This window comes from Sinocyclocheilus grahami, unplaced genomic scaffold (assembly GCF_001515645.1).
Source record: "Sinocyclocheilus grahami isolate Dianchi unplaced genomic scaffold, SAMN03320097.WGS_v1.1 scaffold212.1, whole genome shotgun sequence".
Lineage (NCBI taxonomy): Eukaryota > Metazoa > Chordata > Actinopteri > Cypriniformes > Cyprinidae > Sinocyclocheilus > Sinocyclocheilus grahami.
Genome location: NW_015505391.1, coordinates 190,270 through 209,484, shown reverse-complemented (window position 1 = coordinate 209,484; position 19,215 = coordinate 190,270). Strand labels below are relative to the sequence as shown.

At 39.8% G+C, this 19,215-nt stretch overlaps 1 protein-coding gene across 1 annotated transcript in view; it reads right to left on the bottom strand.

Annotated features, from left to right (window-relative positions):
• Positions 1-1,051: 1,051 nt before the first annotated feature.
• Positions 1,052-19,215, bottom strand: part of LOC107595976 (integrin alpha-X-like) — a 112,856-nt gene continuing 94,692 nt past the window's right edge. Inside the window, exons 21-31 of the mRNA XM_016286571.1 lie at positions 11,722-11,823; positions 11,237-11,316; positions 9,464-9,550; positions 9,240-9,300; positions 8,616-8,717; positions 7,854-7,922; positions 7,653-7,757; positions 7,424-7,522; positions 7,110-7,220; positions 4,280-4,406; positions 1,052-1,106 (exon numbers count right to left, since the gene is read on the bottom strand). Coding sequence (XP_016142057.1) covers positions 4,317-4,406; positions 7,110-7,220; positions 7,424-7,522; positions 7,653-7,757; positions 7,854-7,922; positions 8,616-8,717; positions 9,240-9,300; positions 9,464-9,550; positions 11,237-11,316; positions 11,722-11,823 — 906 coding nt within the window. The 3' untranslated portion in view covers positions 1,052-1,106; positions 4,280-4,316. The remainder of the gene's footprint in view (positions 1,107-4,279; positions 4,407-7,109; positions 7,221-7,423; positions 7,523-7,652; positions 7,758-7,853; positions 7,923-8,615; positions 8,718-9,239; positions 9,301-9,463; positions 9,551-11,236; positions 11,317-11,721; positions 11,824-19,215) is intronic.

Below are 19,215 nucleotides of genomic sequence, written 5' to 3'. Positions count from 1 at the left end.
CTGGTGTGTCATCAGTTTTGCTAACTAATGTTCACACATGGATGTGTGCTATTTGAGTTCATATTGTGATTCTTGAGGTAATTGTATTGTGTGTTTGTGTTTTCTGAATGAGAAAACCTCTGTGGAAGGTTCACAATGTAGTGTAGTGAAAAGTGTAGATTTTTTAAGTGCAAGTGTAAACTGGAACGTGTGTGAAAACAGGTAAAATGTGTTAAATGTTTTGAGAAATGTCTTTGTTTCGAAAATTGAATGAATGGTTTGGAAAATTGGGCCAAATTAATCAGTTATGTGTTAGCAATCAAGAAAAATTGTAATCAAACAACACAATACAAGAGGGAATCACTCACTGTTCTTGACTGAACCATTTTTTCAGCTTTAACATAAAATAGTTTGTAATGAATACATTCAATGAAGACTATGCAGTGATTATTTTTGCATTTGATTATCCAATTTGTTTTTCTTGAATTTTTTGTGTTTGTGCATGATTTACTTCAGATATTACACAAAGACATGAATGAGATTTTCTACTGATATTTTATAAATCAATGACATTTTCTACTTATTTTCCTATTACTAATAAAGTTATACAAATAATTTCAGTGAACTGACTTAATTGTAATTGTTGTTACAGTCATGCTCTTGTAGTTCCCCTCATTCATTTGTGTTTTTATGCTTTTTGGACATGCTTATCATAATAAATAGACCTATTTTACAAAACTTAAAAAATGTCCCCATGCTTCATATATCACTGAAAATGGGAGAATCTCAGCTTTAATATGGTGTGGCACACAGTCAGGATAATTATTGGTTCAAATGTGTTGCAGTTTTAAAAAGCTTGTCTTTACATCGGATTTCATGATATTCCATTTCAAAGGCTATACATTCATTGTAGTTCAGACAATGTTACACTTACAATGTTATATGTAACATGGTATCTAGGTAAAATTTATTATATGTGTTGTACTGTCTGTTTAATCTACCTAGAATTTAATTTACAGTCAACATCATCTGAATTATTTAGCAAAATTTCCATGATTAGTTCACCTTGCTAACTGTGGTCGTAATTCATTCTGGCAGTTTCATCTGGCAGTTTTCTTCATTTTCACCTTTTGTGGAATCAAATATTCACAGTTCAAGTTACCGTCTCTTATTTAAATGGAGCCACACACATTCCTGTCATATAATCAGACATTCTTTCACTTTAGCCATGACAACTTCTTGTTTATTTTAGATGTATTTTTGTTCAGATGCATTTATGCTCCACATGTCTTTAGTATGTGGATGTTATTTATAAGCATTGTTGAACCTACTCCTTAACAATTCTGGTAATAATTTACCAGAATCAATTTGTTCAATTTCTTCATTTCAGTTACAGTTTTTTTCAATTGCTAACAAGCGTTTACCAATACTTAAAGTACTTTTTCTAAACTCTTAACACAGAAACACACCTACATCACACAATTAGCCAAATAGATAATTTTCTGGACAAAACCACATTTTGTTAAATAAATACAAACTCCACTTTTCAAAATGCCGAATACCTTTTTCTACATTTACTAATTATATCAAAACACAGCAAACCCGATTCAAAATCGAGTCATTGTCAAAACATTGGCACAGGTTTTCTATCCAATAGGAACATATAGTCGATCATAGTGCATAGACTGTCAAAATGATAACAATTAATGGCATTACAAAAACTGCATTACTTGTCATGTCTCAGTTCGACCTGTATAGAACATACAATATGAGATCCATTTAAAAAAATAAAAATAAATAAAAAAAATAAAATAATAATAATAATTCAGTCAGCTGAACTCTACTTTGTGTGTGTAAATGTGTGGATTCATTTTAGATCGTATGTGTACAGCATAGTGGAGTCATCAGTACTTTATGGAATGTAAAAGAAAAGTGGCAGAATTGCTGCAGTAAATTTCAAAATGAAATTTCTGTGTGTGAAAAAAAAAAACATACAGCCCTTTGCCTTTTGCCCCCTACCTCTCCTTCTCCCTTGTCAGAAAGTCAGAAAGAGCTTTATTACCAAGTATGTTTACAGACACAATGAATTTGACTTGACGACAGGAGCTTCCAGTGCAGAAGAAAGTGTGGACATAGTGCAAACATACATGACAGTGCAGACATACACAGGAATTATAACTAATATAAGAAAAACAGAAAATTATGGTCTGTAGCACAGACCAAAAGGCAAAAGTACGAAGAGAGAGTGACTACTCTAGGTCCAAAGTGATTTTCTTGGCCCTTTTCCTTACTCTGGAGGAGTACAGATCTTGGAGGTTGGGCCAATAATCATCTCAGCAGTCTTGGCTGTCTGTTGTAGTCTCTTGATGTCTGATTTGGTAGCTGAACCAAACCAGACAGTCCTGGTCCAACTACTCCTCTCCCTCGTCCAGACATTTTCTTTCTTTTTCTGCTTCTCTGTGTTGTTCTGTATTGTTTTGAACAAAACCAATCCAGAGAGTGCCTTTTTATTGTGCATAGCCATGTAATGGAAAGACTTGAAATTATTAATTAAGATTTTAATTAGCTATTTCTCAATTATCAGTAATTAAAATAATTCTTAGCTCTTTTGTTGCACAAGTAGAGGCTTTACACTATATTTAAAGTTTGGAACATTAGGTCTTCATTTCTGTCATGCTGTGTTTAAGCATTTGTAACAAAGTTAAGAGTGATCCATGATTTTGGTATGGGGTAAGTTTGTATGAAAAGAAAATTTAAGCATTTTAGAAACATGTTAATTGACTGAATATTGTGTGAAAACAACATGAATTTTGTTAATGGTATGGTCACAACAGACGGATGGATGTTTTGCTAATTGTGTTTAAAGTTTTGAAAATGTGATTATAGATTGGACAAAGGGATATTAGCAATTGAAAAAAACTGTAACGCTCTAGAGTTGCGTTGACAATCTGTATTGTTAAAAGCGCTATATAAATAAAGGTGACTTGACTTGACTCTCCCCTACCTCTTCTTCTCCCTTTTTCTGATCCAACTACTCCTCTCCCTCCTACAACTATTCCTTTCCCAGGCATTATTTTTTCTCTCTCTGTTATTTATTTTTATTATTTTTTCTCTCTTTGTGTTGTTCTGCATCAACAAAACAAATTCAAAGAGGTATTTTTTACTCTATGTTGATATAATGGAAAGAGCATCAACACCTGACTACACTAGCCAACAATTGAAGTGGATCAGAACCTTTAATCAAAGTTGTCCTAAAACATAAAACCAAAATGTTTTCTTGTCCAAGCACAACTTTGATGAACTTTTTTGATCCACTTCAAATGTTGACTACTGTATTCCTCCAAATGAGACTCGAATCAGCTATTTCTAAATATTTCCGTGTTCTGTTACTTAAAAATGCTGATCAGCGGTTACAATATTTTATATATAGAGATTTTTTTTCAATACGTTTGAGCTGCTGTTGTTGCAGAAGTAGAGGATTTACACTATATTTAAAGTTTGGAACATTAGGTGGTCCCACTTTATATTAAGTGGCCTTAACTGCTATGTACTTCAAAAATAAGTACAATGTACTTATTGAGTTCATATTGTATTGCAAAACACTTTTGTTGCTATTGAGGTGGGATACGGGTAAGGTTAGGGACAGGTTTGGGGGTATGGGTAGGATTAAGGGTCGGTTAAGGTGTAAGGGATGGGTCAACAGTGTAATTATAAATGTAATTACAGAAATTAATTACAGATGTAATTACATGCAGGTATTTTTAAAATATAAGTACATTTATGTACACAATGCATTGTACCAAATGATTAATTAAAATGTAAGTACATAGTAGTTAAGACCACTTAATATAAAGTGGGACCCATTAGGTCTTCATTTCTGGCATGCTGTGTGTAAGCATTTGTAAAAAAAAGATAAGAAAGATCCATGATTTTGGTATGGAGTAAGCTTGTGTGAAAAGAAAATTTAAGCATTTTAGAAACGTGTTAATTGACTGAATATTGTGTGAAAACAACATGAATTGTGTTAATGGTATGGTCACAACAGACCGTTAACCATTAACGATATTGTGCTAATTGTGTGCAGAGTTTTGAAAATGTGACTACAGATTGGACAAAGGGATGTTAGCAATTGAAAAAAAAAAACTGTAATGTACCAATACATCAGAGCTGGTTGATCTAGTATAAAACTTACATATATATATATATATTTTGCTTTTTGTAAGCGAGGAAAAAGTGAACTACAGGGTTGATCTCTCTTCATTCATGTGTCCAGGTTATCCATTAGATGCAGTACTCTTACCAGGGGTTCCTGCTGTAGTTTGGTCACTGCTGTAGGCCTATTGGACTGTAGTCAAATCAGCTTCACCAGCAGATGGTGACGCTGGGTTGTCTTGGTCATCAGTCGAAGTTGCTTTAAAAAAGCCCTTCTGGAAAATCCAGCAGTGCAAATAAAAAATAATTAATGGATAATAGTAAATGAACAACAATAGATCCATAGGTCACAAAATGCCAGTAGTTCAAGATGACGTGTGTACTTTCTGTGGCACAAAATAGAATTGTAAAAACAAGAAAATACTTAAAACAGGTTTCCTAGATCACCAACTTCACACCACTTGTAGAGACTGTGTTGCTGTGTTGAGCTGGTCAGGATGTTTAAATAATTTTGGCAGTGCCATAGAGACATTGTTTACAACAGGGATAGTAAGCCAACCCTGCTCCTGGGGGGCTACTAACCCTAAACAAACATAATTGAACCAGCTAATCAATGTGTTCAGGATTATCTGAAAATAACAAACGTGTGGAGAAGGGTTGGAATTGAAGTCTGCAGGAAAGAAGCTCTCCAAAAACAGAGTTGGCTTCCACCTGTTTTACACTCTTCAGGGGAATGAACCTTACACCAGGGCTCTTCAACTCCAGTCCTGGAGGGCCAGTGTCCTGGAGACTGAAACCAATTTAACCCATTAAAGCCCTTATATTGTCACAATATCAGAAGATTATGACATAGTGGTAATGAGAACAACTAGAGGTTTATTGAAAGGCAGTCCAGAAAAGCAACAATGCAAGCATGTATGTATGAAGTACAAGATGGTCTTGAGCACTTATCTTAAATGATAACAGTTCTTTTTTTTTGCAGATTAGCTTAGCAGATGAGCTGGGTGAAGACTGGAACAGCCAACAGGATGAAAGTAGGTAAGTGTCCAGGGTGAGTACTCGGATATGTCCTTGTGTCTTAGGCATAGACATATGGCATAGACGCGACCAGACAAAGAGAGGACTATGGGAAATGGAGTCTGGGGTGAAGAGGTGATAAGACCTCTGGCGGGAGGAACAGCAGGGACCGGACGTATGACAGAACACCCCCTGAAGGAGCAAATTCCAGATGCTCCAAAAACAAAACAGTCCAGGAGGGTGGTGGAGAGGAGGCAGAGCCAGCCGAGCAAGAAGACAGGGAGCCGACAGAACAGAAAGCCAGGGCGGAGCCGAAGACCACCAGGGTGGAGCAGGCAGAGCCGAAGACCACCAGGGTGGAGCTGACGAACAACAAGTCAAAGCAGATGACCAACACAGCCGAGCAAACGGGTAAGCAGAAGTCCACCAACGTGGAGCAAATGAGGCAGGTGACCACCACGGCGGATCAAGCAGGACTGACAAAGAGAGGTTAACGATGGCCTTTGTGGCTATAACAGGACAGACAGACAGCTCAGAGACAGCATCCCTGGCCGCAACAGGACAGGCAAAGAGCTCGGAGACGACCTCCTTGGTCGCATTCAGGCAAACAGAAGACTTGGGAACAACCTCCTTGGTCGTATTCAGGCAGACAGAAGACTCAGGAAAGACCTCCTTGGTCACATTCAGGCAAACAGAAGACTTGGTAATGACCTCCATTGTTGCATTCAGACAGACAGAAGACTCAGGAACGTCCTCCTTGGTCGTATTCAGGCAGACAGAAGACTCAGGAATGACCTCCTTAGTCACATTCAGTAAATCGGCAGGATCAATAGGGGTAAGGAGAATGCCCATACTGCACACTGGAATTCACTTTCGGTTAGGTCTGGTCTTCTGTCACAATATCAGAAGAGGATGACACAGGGGTAATGAGAACAACTAGAGGTTTATTGAAAGGCAAGCCAGAAAAGCGACAATGCAAGCATGTACGTATGAAGTTCAGTGGTCTTGGGCACTTAAATGATAACAGTTCATTTTTTCTGCAGGTACTAGTTAGCTTAGCAGATGAGCTGGGTGAAGACTGGAACAGCCAATAGGATGAAAGTAGGTAAGTGTCCAGGGTGAGTACTCGGATAACTCCTTGTGTCTTAGGCATAGAGACCATACGAAGAGTGTGTGTTTGGTATTGGCTTTTGTAGAGAGGTGCTGATGAGGGTAATCAAATGCAGGTGTGGTGATCATGGAGTGTGAACTGGTGTGAGCCAGAGAGGACTATCCGCTTGTTAAGTCGTGATGTAAGAAATGCTGTTTCCAGGTCGAAGCCTCAACTCGTTTCATTTTAGAATACTATTTCAACAGCTGTTTATGAGCACTGTTTATTCCTATTACACATTTAGGCTAAACATTTAAAAACTTACGGTGTACACTAGTCTCCGTGTTCACAGCATTCCAGACACAAATAATTTTTGTATTTATTTATTTTTATTTATATTTTCATTGTCTGGCTATCTGGGATTTTTGGTATGGAGGATTATAATTTTTCTGGTAGTATTATATCACATTGTGAGTGTATAATAGCACCATTTGTTGTTTTCTTCTGGTATCTGATGGAGCGTTATTTGGACCCAGAAGCGGTGACACGTGACGTCAGACATAACAACCGGATAGAAAATGGAATCTGGGGTGAACAGGTGATAAGACCTCAGGTGGCGAGTGGGAGGAACAGCAGGGACCGGACATGTGACATATATAATATGCAAGTAATTCTGGCCACCATAATTTTGGGTATGTTTGATTTGGGTCAGAGATCCAGCAATCCACAATCTAAGCAGGATTCAACTGGAGTTGAAGAGCTCTGTCTTACAGTTCTGAAAATTAATACTAAATTTTAGGATAAAATAATTACACTTCAGCTTCAACACAACAGCTGTCAGTTGTACATATTATTTGTTATGAACACTAACTTTATACAGCAGCACAAAGATGATCGTCATAGCGAGGAGTCCAAAAATGACCGACAGGGAGGCAATAAGCACTGCGAGAGCCTGAGATGGGACCTCCAGCTCTGTCACAATCTGCAGAACACAGAGATACAGAGCAGATGAAAACTGACTCCCATGAGGTCAAACATGCCTTCCAAAGGTCCCTTTACAGTGGAAAGATGTGGGTGTGTGTACATTTCCTATTTACAATGTCATTAAAATCTGATTGGATGAGCATTGGAGTCAGAACTTTGCTTTTTATAAGCAGTGTTAGTAGAATGTTTTATTTTTCTTACAGAGAGCTGGTGAGAGTCATCAGAGGGATACTGGGTGTACCTCTCAGTGTCAAATGAGAGAAATGCCCAGCTGATGATCCTAACCTGCAAACCAGATCCCTGAAAAACAAAATTAGAAGTCAACGAGAGTCACCTTGCATATCAAAATGTAAAAAGAAGCTACTCTGGAGACTATAAGAAAAATAGGTTAGTATCAATGCATTTGATATTTCATAATACAGTATTTTACCTGGTTGCCTGAACTGATATTCCCAGTAAACCTGAATATGATTGGTTGATCAGTCAACAGCTGGATAGAGCAAACAATGAGATGACACATAGAAGCACTGCAATGCTGTTAAAGAGAAAGATACAACTGTAGTTACCTTAGCACAAAAACTCTGACAGTGGAGTTAAGGTTTTAAAGATAAGAAAAAAAAGCTAATCTCACATGTGTCAGAATGGAGATTTTGCCATTTGTGGAGGAAACTTGGTTTTCACAAGTCGTACTGGTTCCATTCTAGCTCACAAAAAAATGGGAAATGGCAGTGAGTCTTTCACAACACACGTATAATTATATATTTTTCTTTTAGTATGACTTTCAAAGACTCATTCAGTTCAGATAGCAGTTTCTCCACTTGAAACCAAACTTTTGGTTCTTTTAGAATTGAATGGTCAAAGGGAAGTTTAAAAAACGTCTGTCAGGGGAAGTCAAGGATTTCATCAAGAAGTCATCTGCTACTTGATGTTTGTGAGGCTTTGTTTCCTGTCCCCTGACGGTTTCAAATAACATCTTGTGATGTTTGTGGCTTGTCATGAAGGTATAGTGAAGGTTATAAGTAACCATGTTACCCTACGTTTGAGCAATATTGAGCTTCTCAATTTTTATTTCAATGAATATCTTTTGAAGTTAAAGAATCTTTAAATCTTTAAGATCCTTTTTTTAATACAAACACTTTGTGTAATTAGAGTAGGCCGTGATGTGCTATTGTTTGGGATGCACAAGGACACATTAGTGTTCCCACTCCAAATTAGATGAATGAATCACCATATGCATCCGTGACCACCTCTGAAGTTATTCTGAGTGCATGGAATTGCAATGCGTTTATAAGATGCAAATGAGCCTATTTAATGTTGTGCACTTGTGATCAGATAACTTGATAGCAGGTGCAAATTGAGTAAAATGTCTGTAAATGGCCTGTCACAAACTCACTATTTCAGGAACAGACACACTCCATGAGAATCCTAAAGCCATCTTCACTGGAAACACAAAGGAAACATTCACAGGTACAGACAGTTTTCCAATGTTCTCCACCTAGTTGTATTTTTTGAGGATAGAGAAAGTAAAAGGTTATCAATTATTAAAAGACAGGAACTAGATGTATGGAAAAAAGTCAATATTAAACAACATTTGCCACACTTTTCTTTTTTTTTGATAGTGTGACATATTTTGCATAGTGAAACAAGAAAAAATGACTTGAATTGATTTGACAGTGAATGCAAATTTGCAGTGAATTGTGGAAGAATGCCCCAGCACCCTACAACAGGTACCTTCAACATCCTAAAACAAAGTCTAAATAACTATGTGGCTCTGGTTAACATTATTTACTCTGCCTGTGTGGCCTGGTAAACAGGAGAGTATAAAGAGGAAACAGAAAAACTATTCCTTAGGTAAAGCAGCTTATTACTTTTGGATGAAAGATTACAAAAACAAGAATTTGTTTCTTTGGAATAATGTGCACTGATGAATAATGCACAATAAGACTAAACAGGGTCAATTTTCATTTTATGTTTCACTTTTTAAAAAAGGCATATATTGTGGAATTAATGTTTTTACCGTATACACATGCTCAAGTTGTGCACTGTTAGGATATTCAAGAAACCGAGTTGACCCTCCACTGAAACATCAAATAAGTGACATTATTAAGAATATGCACACTAAACCAAAATCTCAAGTAACTACACTAAACTTTTAATAACTGGAAAATGTTAACTAGGAATCACTTGCTCCACAAACTGGTGCTTAAACACTCATAGTGAGAAATTAAATTTGACACTTACTCATTTACCACAACATTAACAGGAAGTTTAACTACCACAGATGTAGTTGCACAATTATCTTGGGTTGTGTCATTGATCTCATTCTTACTGTGATGGGCAGAAAAATCTCAGGTTAGTTCTGAAGAAACACCCAAATGAAGAAGCATTTTTATTTAGGTAATTAAGGGTGAAGTGTGTATGTTTTAAGAGTTAAAACTTTTAAACTCTGTAGCACTATCAAAACTTTGCTCTGTTTGAGCAGTCTGACTCAGCAAGCAATGGCAATTGGATTGTGTGAACAATGTTGGAGAACACATTTTGAAATCAAATTTTTGGTAACACTTTCTATGAAGCCCATTTTTAAAACACATTATAAAAGGTATTCTTAAGGCATTATAATGAATGCATAATGCATTATATATATATATTTAAAAAACGTACAATATATTGTTTCATCTCATAAATAATCATAACAAGAATTATCATACATTATAAAACTTATTTGTGGTTATAACTTTTATGAGTATGATTATTTATAACACACAATAAACACCATGTTAAATCCACTTATTTATAATGGATTATAAGTCTCATATCTTGACATTATTGATCTGTACAGTATCTTACTATTGTTACGGGGCTGACGAGACGTGAGACGTGCGGATCCATCTGCAAGGCTTTATTGTGGAGAAGACAGAGACGTGGTCATGAAGCAGGCAGGGTCAAACAGAGGCAGACAGGTATATGGTGAGCAAGACACAAGAACAGTCCTAGGGCTAGCGTGGGTCGACGATGGGCAGACAGAGTCAGAAGGGGCAAGACTAAGGGAGAAATCCAGGAAACCAGGCGAAGATCAGAAACCGGAAAAACAGCGAGGCTAGGGCTAGGGCTAAGGCTAAGACTAGGGCTAAGGCTAAGGCTAAGGCTAAGGCTAATGACTAAGGCAAATGACTAGGGCTAAGGCTAAGGCTAAGGCTAAGGCTAATGACTAGGGCTAAGGGCTCCGTAAGGTAGCTATCTCTAGGAGAGTGATAAACGCTGAAACAATACTCGGCAGAGGGAAGGGATCAGAGTGAGTGTTAAATAGTGAGGGAGTGATGCGAAACAGCTGGGTGCAATCAGTGTAAACAGGGGGGCAATTCGTGCAATGCATGATGGGAAATGTAGTTTGGGTGCTATGCAACAGTTTGTGTAGTGCGAGAGTCAATGAATAGGAAAGTTCGTTGACCGGATTCGTGACAACTATCTTACTGATATTACAATAAATATAGTTAAAATCAAATGTGCCATATTACACATTCATCTGATCAGATATCTGATCTTATAGCTGTTTAAGAAAAAAAAGTATTATTATTATTATTGTCATTGTTGTTGTTATTTTTTATAAGTGGTCTTTGTCTGCTTTAAGTAAAGTAACAAGTTAACAATGGCAAGATATGAGACTTATAATACATTATAGCTATGGGAAATATACTTTGTAAGTTAAGTGGATGCATTGTGTTCATTGTGTATTATAAATCATCATAATCTTAAAAGCTATAACCACAAATAATACATATTATAATGCATTAAAACTGTTGTTATGATTACTCATGAGATGATACAACATATTATACGTTTTATTTATAATAAATTATGCATTCATTATCATGCCTTAAGAATACTCTTATAATGTATTATAAATACGGACTTCATAGAAAGTGTTATCCAACATTTTTTCAATTAAATTCCTATAGTGCAGAAACAGTGCATTTCAACTTTAGAGTTTCACCCATTAGAGTTTATCTTTCTGACCTTGTGACTGATGCATTGACAATCAGGCGCTCATTTACAGCCAAGGATGTAAACATCATGAATGACATCATTAGTGTGGTCTTAGGGAAAATAAAAAGACAGGCTGTAAGCTAGTTATAGCACAATTGACAGATGTATTTGCATATAAACTGCACCAAAACTAAATATTATAATACTGATTAATACTGAATTATTAATTTGTGTGAAATTTAAATAGTAGTTTGTCGCTGTGGCAGTACCCTCAAAGCGACTTTGTACCTAATGAAAAAAAACACATACACACATATATATATATATATATTGTAAAGTTACATTTATTTATTTATTTTTCTGAGAGTTGAGTGTAACCTTTCTGAGCAATAGTAAAACTAATGTTTAGCAGTTATCAGGTGTTGTGATGTAATCTGAGAATTACACCACAATAGAAATAGTAAAAGGTAATGGTGGCTTCAGTGTTGATGAAGCTCTTCTGGAGGTTTACCAACCTTTGCTCTCTGGCGGAAAACTGTTGCCCCAAGCTTGCATGCTGTGTGTGTAACGTTTGAGAGCTCTATGTGACTGGACTCACACCGAACCTGTACACCAGACTAAATGACAAGAACAAGGTTTCAATTATGGCACTGGAGCTTTTTTTCTATTATGCATGTTACCAGAACATGGACTGGCCATCTGTCCAGGGTCTTTCCCTGCCTTGGCCCAAAAGGCTGGAACACACACCAGGAGCAGTGGGCAGTCATTTTCACCTGGGGAGTTAGTGTGGAAGAGAGCTCTTCATTCACTCCCTCCTGCTGGTATTGAGAATCAAACCTGCAACCTTTGGGTTGCAAGTCTGACTCCCTAACCATTAGGCTTCAACTGCACGAGACAAACTGTGTGGATTAATGCATGTATGTTACCAGATTGGAATCAAATCAATTAGATATCTACTCGAGAAAGACAGAAGATGAAACCTGACAGTGAAACCAGAGCCTGAAAAGAGATGAAAGAGATCCCTACCACAAACATTTTAGTGATTGAGAGAATTCTCTGAATTGTTGTCAGTTTTTGCAAAACTTTCAAATTTGGCTAATTAATTTGTGACTTCTGATTGAATAACTGTGAAATACAGTTAAAATTATTTGAGGTTTTGTATTAATCTTCATCTTAATCATTTATCTTTGAATGGAGTACTATCATTCTGCTTCCTGCATTATGCAGAATACAGTGACAAGAACAAGTTTTTGAACGCTTTAAAAATATTTGGATTTCTGCATTGATTACTGATAAAATGTGGTCTGATCTTAATTTAACTCACAGTTACAGACAAACACAACCTGACTAAACTAATAACAAGTACATAGAGTGATCATCTTGTTGCATCATACCTTTCTAAAAGCTTGAAGTCACGAGCTGCTGTCCTGACATTTTCATGTAAAATGTCTTGATACACTTTTAAAATATTTGTTCATTCAATGACTGCAAACTATCCAGGCCCTGAAAAAAAGCACCACTAAACCATGATGCTTATTCCACCATGCTTCATGGCTGGGATGAGGATTTGGTGTTGGTGTTCAGTGGCCTTTTTTTCTCTAAACAAAGTGTTGAGCATTTTTTCCAAAATACTTTTGTATCACCTGTCCACAGCACATTTTCCCAGAGGCATTGTCCAGATGGTCTTTGGCAAAAATGAGTCATTCTTCCTTTGTGCCGTTCTTTCATGAACACCAATCTACAATTACAATGGCAGTTTGTCGTTTTCTGGAGGTTCTTTGCTGTTATCCTTGTTTTTGTTTTTTGTTTAGTTTTTTTTTATACCTCTTTCAGAATTCCCTGATGTATTCTTAGAGTGATCTTTGCAGGATACCCACTCCTAGGGTGAGAGGCAACAGTCCACAGTTTTTGTTGATAGGGTATCTTGACATGGATTCATGCACACCCAGATCATTAGCAATGTGTTGCCTTTTCCAGCTTTGTCTATATCTGTAATGTGTTTTTAAGGTACTGTGAAAGCTTTTGGGATTGATACATGGGTCACACTAATCAATCTTTCTTGAAAAGAACAGATTTGTCAGTAATCAAGCTTTGAGGGCCTTTATTTAAAGGAAACTTATCTCCCTTAACTGACTCCAGTTGGCTTTTGGAGAAGTTGTAACAGAGAGTTTAAAAGGTAGTTCAACCAAAATAAATAAATAAATAAAAATAAAAAATACTATGGAAGTCAATGGAGACCAGCAACTATTTGGTTACCCACATTCTTCAAAATATCTTCTTTTGTGTTCAGTTTTGTGCAGAAAACAGAAATTCATACAGGTTTGGAACAACTTGAGGTTGAGTAAATGATGACAGAATTTTCATTCATGAGTGAAATATCCCTTTAACTTACTTTTCCTGCCTGCCTTGTCATTGATCACTCAATGTCTTCAATACAGCTTTGAAAAGTACAAATGTTGTGTGCTTTTAGTTAAGTCAGATTGTGCTTCCTCTAATTGTGAGAAAAAATATAATCAAACCACATTTTATGAGGAATCAATACAGAAATCCATATATTGACAAAGGGTACAAAAACGTACTCGGTTACTAACGTAACCTCTGTTCCCACAGATACGGGAATGAGTACTGCGTAGCTAAGATGCTATGGGGAAAACTCCTTTTTCTCCGATGACTGAAGCCTTTTCAATAACGCAGTGTAACTGCACTGTAACATTGGTGCAGTTACACCAGTCACACCGCCAGAGCCATGGGCGGGGCCATTTGGCTATATAAGCGGCCATTTCGCCATGGGATCCTCAGGTTACTTCGACTGAAGCGACGACTGAGTCGTGCAGCTACATAGCACAGCCAGCAATGCACTACTCGTTCCCATATCTCAGGGAACCGAGGTTGTGTTAGTAAACGAGTATGTTCCCTATCGATACTTCACTCATACTGCATCTACTAAGATGCTATGGGGAACCAGTACAATCCCGCCGTGCTATGCTAGAGAAACGACTAAAACCTGACTTGCCTTAAGCACCCAAGGGGGCTCAGAGGGACCAAGTATTTTGCAGGGAAGCCCCGCAGGAGGCAATAGGGACAAGCTCACAGAGGTCGGCCCGGCCTTGAGTAATCGTTCCAAGAGAAAATGGTACAGCCTCGGAACTCAGTGAGGGCCAAGAGCGTACAGGAAAGAAGGCAAACGCCCAGCACTGGTTGTCATGTGTCAAGAGTGAGCCCTTTTACACAGACAGAACCCGAGCCTGTAAGGCCGGGACGTCCAGATTATAAAACCTGGCAAATGTGGACGGCGAGGCTCAGCCAGCAGCCGCACAAATTTCTGCAATGGACACACCACTAGACCAAGCCCAGGAAGAGGTGACACCTCTAGTTGAGTGGGCTCTTACTCCCATAGGGCACTGTAGGCCCAAAGAAGAGAACGCTAGCACAATAGCGTCAATTATCCATTTGGAAAGTCTTTGCTTTGTGATCGGAAAACCTTTGGTGTGGCCGCCGAAACATACAAAGAGCTGTTCCAACTGCCTGAACGGGGCGGAGTGCTCAATATAAAATCTCAACGCCCTGACGGGGCAGAGTAAATTCAACTCTTGGTCTTTCTCCGAAGGAAGAAGCGCCGATATAGTTATTACCTGTGCTCTGAACGGAGTAGAGAGCACCTTAGGTATGTAACCATGCCTTGGTTTCAGGACGACTTTAGAGTCGCTGGGTCCGAATTCTAGGCAGGTGGGTCTCACAGAGAGCGCCTGCAGATTTCCAATACGCTTTACCGATGCTAACGCAAGTAGCAGAGCAGTCTTTAGCTTCAGGGGACGAAGGGCAATGGACTGTAGCGGCTCAAAGGGAGTGCTCCTTAGAGCCCTCAACACAGTGGGAAGATCCCATATAGGGACGGTGACGGGGCGAGGCGGGTTGAGCTTCCTAGACCCCTTCAAAAAACGAACAACTAGTTTGTTCCTGCCCACCGATTGGCCAGCTATAGGAGCGTGAGAGGCTGCTATAGCTGCTACATAGAGCTTGAGCGTGGAAGGGGAGCGACCCTTATCCAACAGCTCTTGCAGGAAGGACAATATGAGAGATATGTCGCAGGAAATTGGGTCTGCAACCAGTAACCAGGTGGAGAAGACAGACCCATTTAAGGGGATAGAGGCATCTCGTAGATGGTGCTCTAGCCTGAGAGATTGCATTTAGTATGCTCTCAGGGAGGTCCGCAGGCTCCCATCGAGAGGCCAAAGGTGTAGAGCCCACAGCTTGGGCCGGGGATGCCATATCGTTCTGTTCACCTGAGAAAGGAGGTCCCATCACAGGGGGATGGGCCACGGGGCTGCTGAGAGCAGCCGAGACAGCTCTGTAAACCAGTTTTGGTTCCTCCAGAGAGGGGCCACTAACAGAACCCTGTGGGATCAGGGCGATCGGGGGAAAGTGTAAAGGAGGAGGTTGGGCCAGTCGTGGGCCAACGCATCCCTGTCCTTTGAAAAAGAAGTTGGGCAATGAGAGTTGTCTTCAACCTCTGCCTTGCCGAAGATCTCCTAGACTCTTTGAACCATTTGTGGTTGGAGCATCCACTCTTCTGAGGGGACCTCGCTCTGAGATAGCATGTCTGCTCCTTGGTTCAACCTGCCCGGCACATGCGTTGCTCTCAGTGAACACAAGTTGAGCTGAGCCCATTCCAAGTGGCGCTCTACCAGAATGAAGACTACTGTCTTGACTACTGAAGTGACTACTGCCCTTATTTGGGCTGAGTTGAGAACTGTTCCTAGGAACGATATCCGAGGAAGGATCTGTGAAATAGTAGCTCATCCTCCAACTGGGCCAAGATGAGCCAGTCGTCAAGGTAATTCAGAATGCGGATTCCCATCTGTCTCAGCTTCGTAAAAGTGCGAGGAGCTAGGGACAGTCCAAAGGGAAGGACAGTGTATTGATATGCCACTCCCTCGAAGGCGAATCTCAAGAATCTTCTGTGGTGGGGGGCTATTTGGATGTGAATGTAGGTGTCTTTCAGATCCAGCAAAACGAACCAGTCCCCAGGGCACACTCGCGAGAGGATCTGTTTCAATGTAATCATCCTGAACGGCCATTTCATAAGGGCGCAGTTCAGGTGCCTGAGATCAAGGATGGGCCTTAGGTCGCCAACCTTTCTGGGGACGAGGAAGTAGCAGTTGTAGAAGCCTGACTCGCTCTGAGCTGGGGGAACCGTTTCTACGGCTCCTATCGCCAGCAAATTCATCACCTCTGACTGCAGGACGTGTGTGTCTTTGCTCTAAATCGAGGTGGGAACCACGTCGCTGAATCACGGTGGTCTTTGAGCGAATTGCCGTGAATAACCTCGTTTAATCACTGAAGCTGTCAGTGATAATAATCATTGCTGACAGCATTCTCCTTTAATCCGCCTAAAAAGATCAAACCACTCATTAGAAGAGGGGTACTGATGATCTTTATGTGTAAACACACTGGCAGATCAAAGTGCTGCGCGCATTCTCTCAGATCCACTCAGATCCACTTGAGCCGCGAGCAAAGCAGAGCGAGACATAAACTCTCGTAGTGAGAGCGGTCTGTCTCAGCGAGCGGCAGCCTCAGTGTGGCCGTGGCCTAGGCGAGAGGCGCATTAAAATACGAAGCTGTCAGTGAATCATTGGTGACAGCGTTCTGCTCCGATCCGCCTAGAAGGATTGAGATGCTTGACAAATGAGAGGCACCGATCCTCACATGTAAACACACTGGCGGATCAAAGATTTGCATGGAGAGTGATGCACGCGGGGACTTTGCAGGCGTTAAATCACTCAAGCCTGATCACTCATCCCTGCGAGTTCGCCATTTCTTCCTCCGAGTAACTGGGAGGAGAGAAACACAAGAGCGGGGGAGGTGGGTCTCAGTGACGCACTCACAAATGCGAAGTTGCCAGCAATAGAGGTGAGAGCGTTCTGCTCCGATCTGCCTAGGAGGATTAAGCTGCTCGGTGTATCGAGGGGCGCTGATCCTCACGTGTAACACACACTGGCAGATCAAGTGAAGCACGCATGATGTGTGCCGGCATGAAATTGCTCAAGACTGATCGCTCAACCCTGCCAGTGATAGCATTCTGCTCCAATCTGCTTAGGTATTGCAGATACTGACATACAAGGACAAGTGCAGCTAGAAGGTTTGATGTTGGGTTAGCCTGAAATTTTTTTAATTTTTTTTGTTAATTTTTTTCTATAACATGGGCCAGTTTGTACCCACGTTATAGGACATAGCACACTGGTCAAGCACCGTATCCTGACTACCAATGAAGTTGTGCTGTGCAAAAAATCTAATGCGATTTTCGATCATTTGATTTTTTTGCACAGCCCTACGATGAAGTGTCTATAAGGAAAATACCGTACAAGGTATCTTTTGAGAAACAAATATTTATCGACGAACAGATTAAGGAGTTGTTGGACAAAGACATCATATGTCCTCTCTACATCTGCTTGGGCTTCACCAGTGGTGGTGGTGCCGAAAAAGGATGGTGGATCTCGTTTTTGTGTTGACTATCGTGGACTTAATGCTAAGACCCCTTTGGACTCATATTCAATGCCAAAAATACAAGACATTCTAGAGTCCTTACATGGAGCAACCGTTTTCAGCACTCTCAATCTGAAGAGTGGATACTGGCAAATGGAAATGGATCCTGACAGCATGCAAAAGACAGCCTTTGTCACATCATCTGGGCTATATGAATTTCAGCGTCTACCATTCGGCCTAAAAAACGCTGCAGCTTCTTTCCAGCGGTTGATGGAGAGTGTGCTTAGAGAGTTGAAGGGAAAATGTTGCATGATCTACATTAATGATGTCGTGATATACTCCAAAAGTGAGCAAGAGCACTTCCAACACATCCAACAGATATTCCAGTCTCTATCCAATGCTGGTCTCACTCTTAATGTAAAGAAATGCAATTTCATCGAAAAGTCTCTAATGTTTCTAGGTCACATAGTTTCGGGGAAAGATATAAAGACTGATCCATCTAAAGTCTCAGCTGTAAGTGCATTTCCAAAACAACAATCTATGAAAGATGTACAACGATTTTTGGGATTAGCTGGGTGGTATCACAGATTCATTCCCCATTTTTCAGAAAAAGCAGCACCACTACATGCACTAAAACAAAAGAACTCTACATGGACTTGGATAGAACAATGCCAGCAATCATTTGATCAACTCAAGTTAGATCTAACAAAGGCACCCATCCTGGCAACTCTCGACGTTACAAAACCGTTTAAAGTACAGACAGATGCAAGCGAGGGTCTGGGAGCACTGCTCACGCAAGAGATAGAAGGAATAGAACGCGTCATAGCATATGCATCGCGGTTGTTGAAAGGAGCCGAAAAATCCTACTCAGTATCAGAGAAAGAGTGTCTAGCGGTTGTATAGGCCATGGAAAAATGGCGACCGTATCTAGAAGGGAACCCGTTTGAGGTTGTGACCGATCATGCTGCACTAACATGGACTTTTCAGTATCCCAAACCATCTTCACGGCTAATCAGGTGGACTATTCGCCTTCAAGGATTCCATTTTACTGTCAAGTACAGGAAGGGCCAATGTAACGTAGTACCAGACATACTTTCCAGAACTCCAAATCCTGAAAATTCACCCAATCTCCCTGCTCTTACACAAATACCTATCTCTGCCAATATGCCAATTGATCTGACACAAATTGCCATTGCCCAAACTGATGATCCCGACATTCAAAAGATAATTTCTACAATCCACAAACAGACACTACCTCCTGATCTAACTATAGTACATTATGTAATCGAAAATGGATTTCTGTTTAGAAGTACCCCAAATGGACAACAAGGTCAGAAACTGCAACTTGTAATACCTCCTGTCCACCATCAAGCCTTTCTTCAGTATGCTCATGACAACCCACTCAGCGGACATTTTGGTAAGCTCAAAACTCTCCTTCGTTTCTTGGAAACGTATACTGGCCCACTATAAGGAAAGACGTATGGAAATATTGCAAAGAATGTCAAGTATGTCAACATATAAACCCG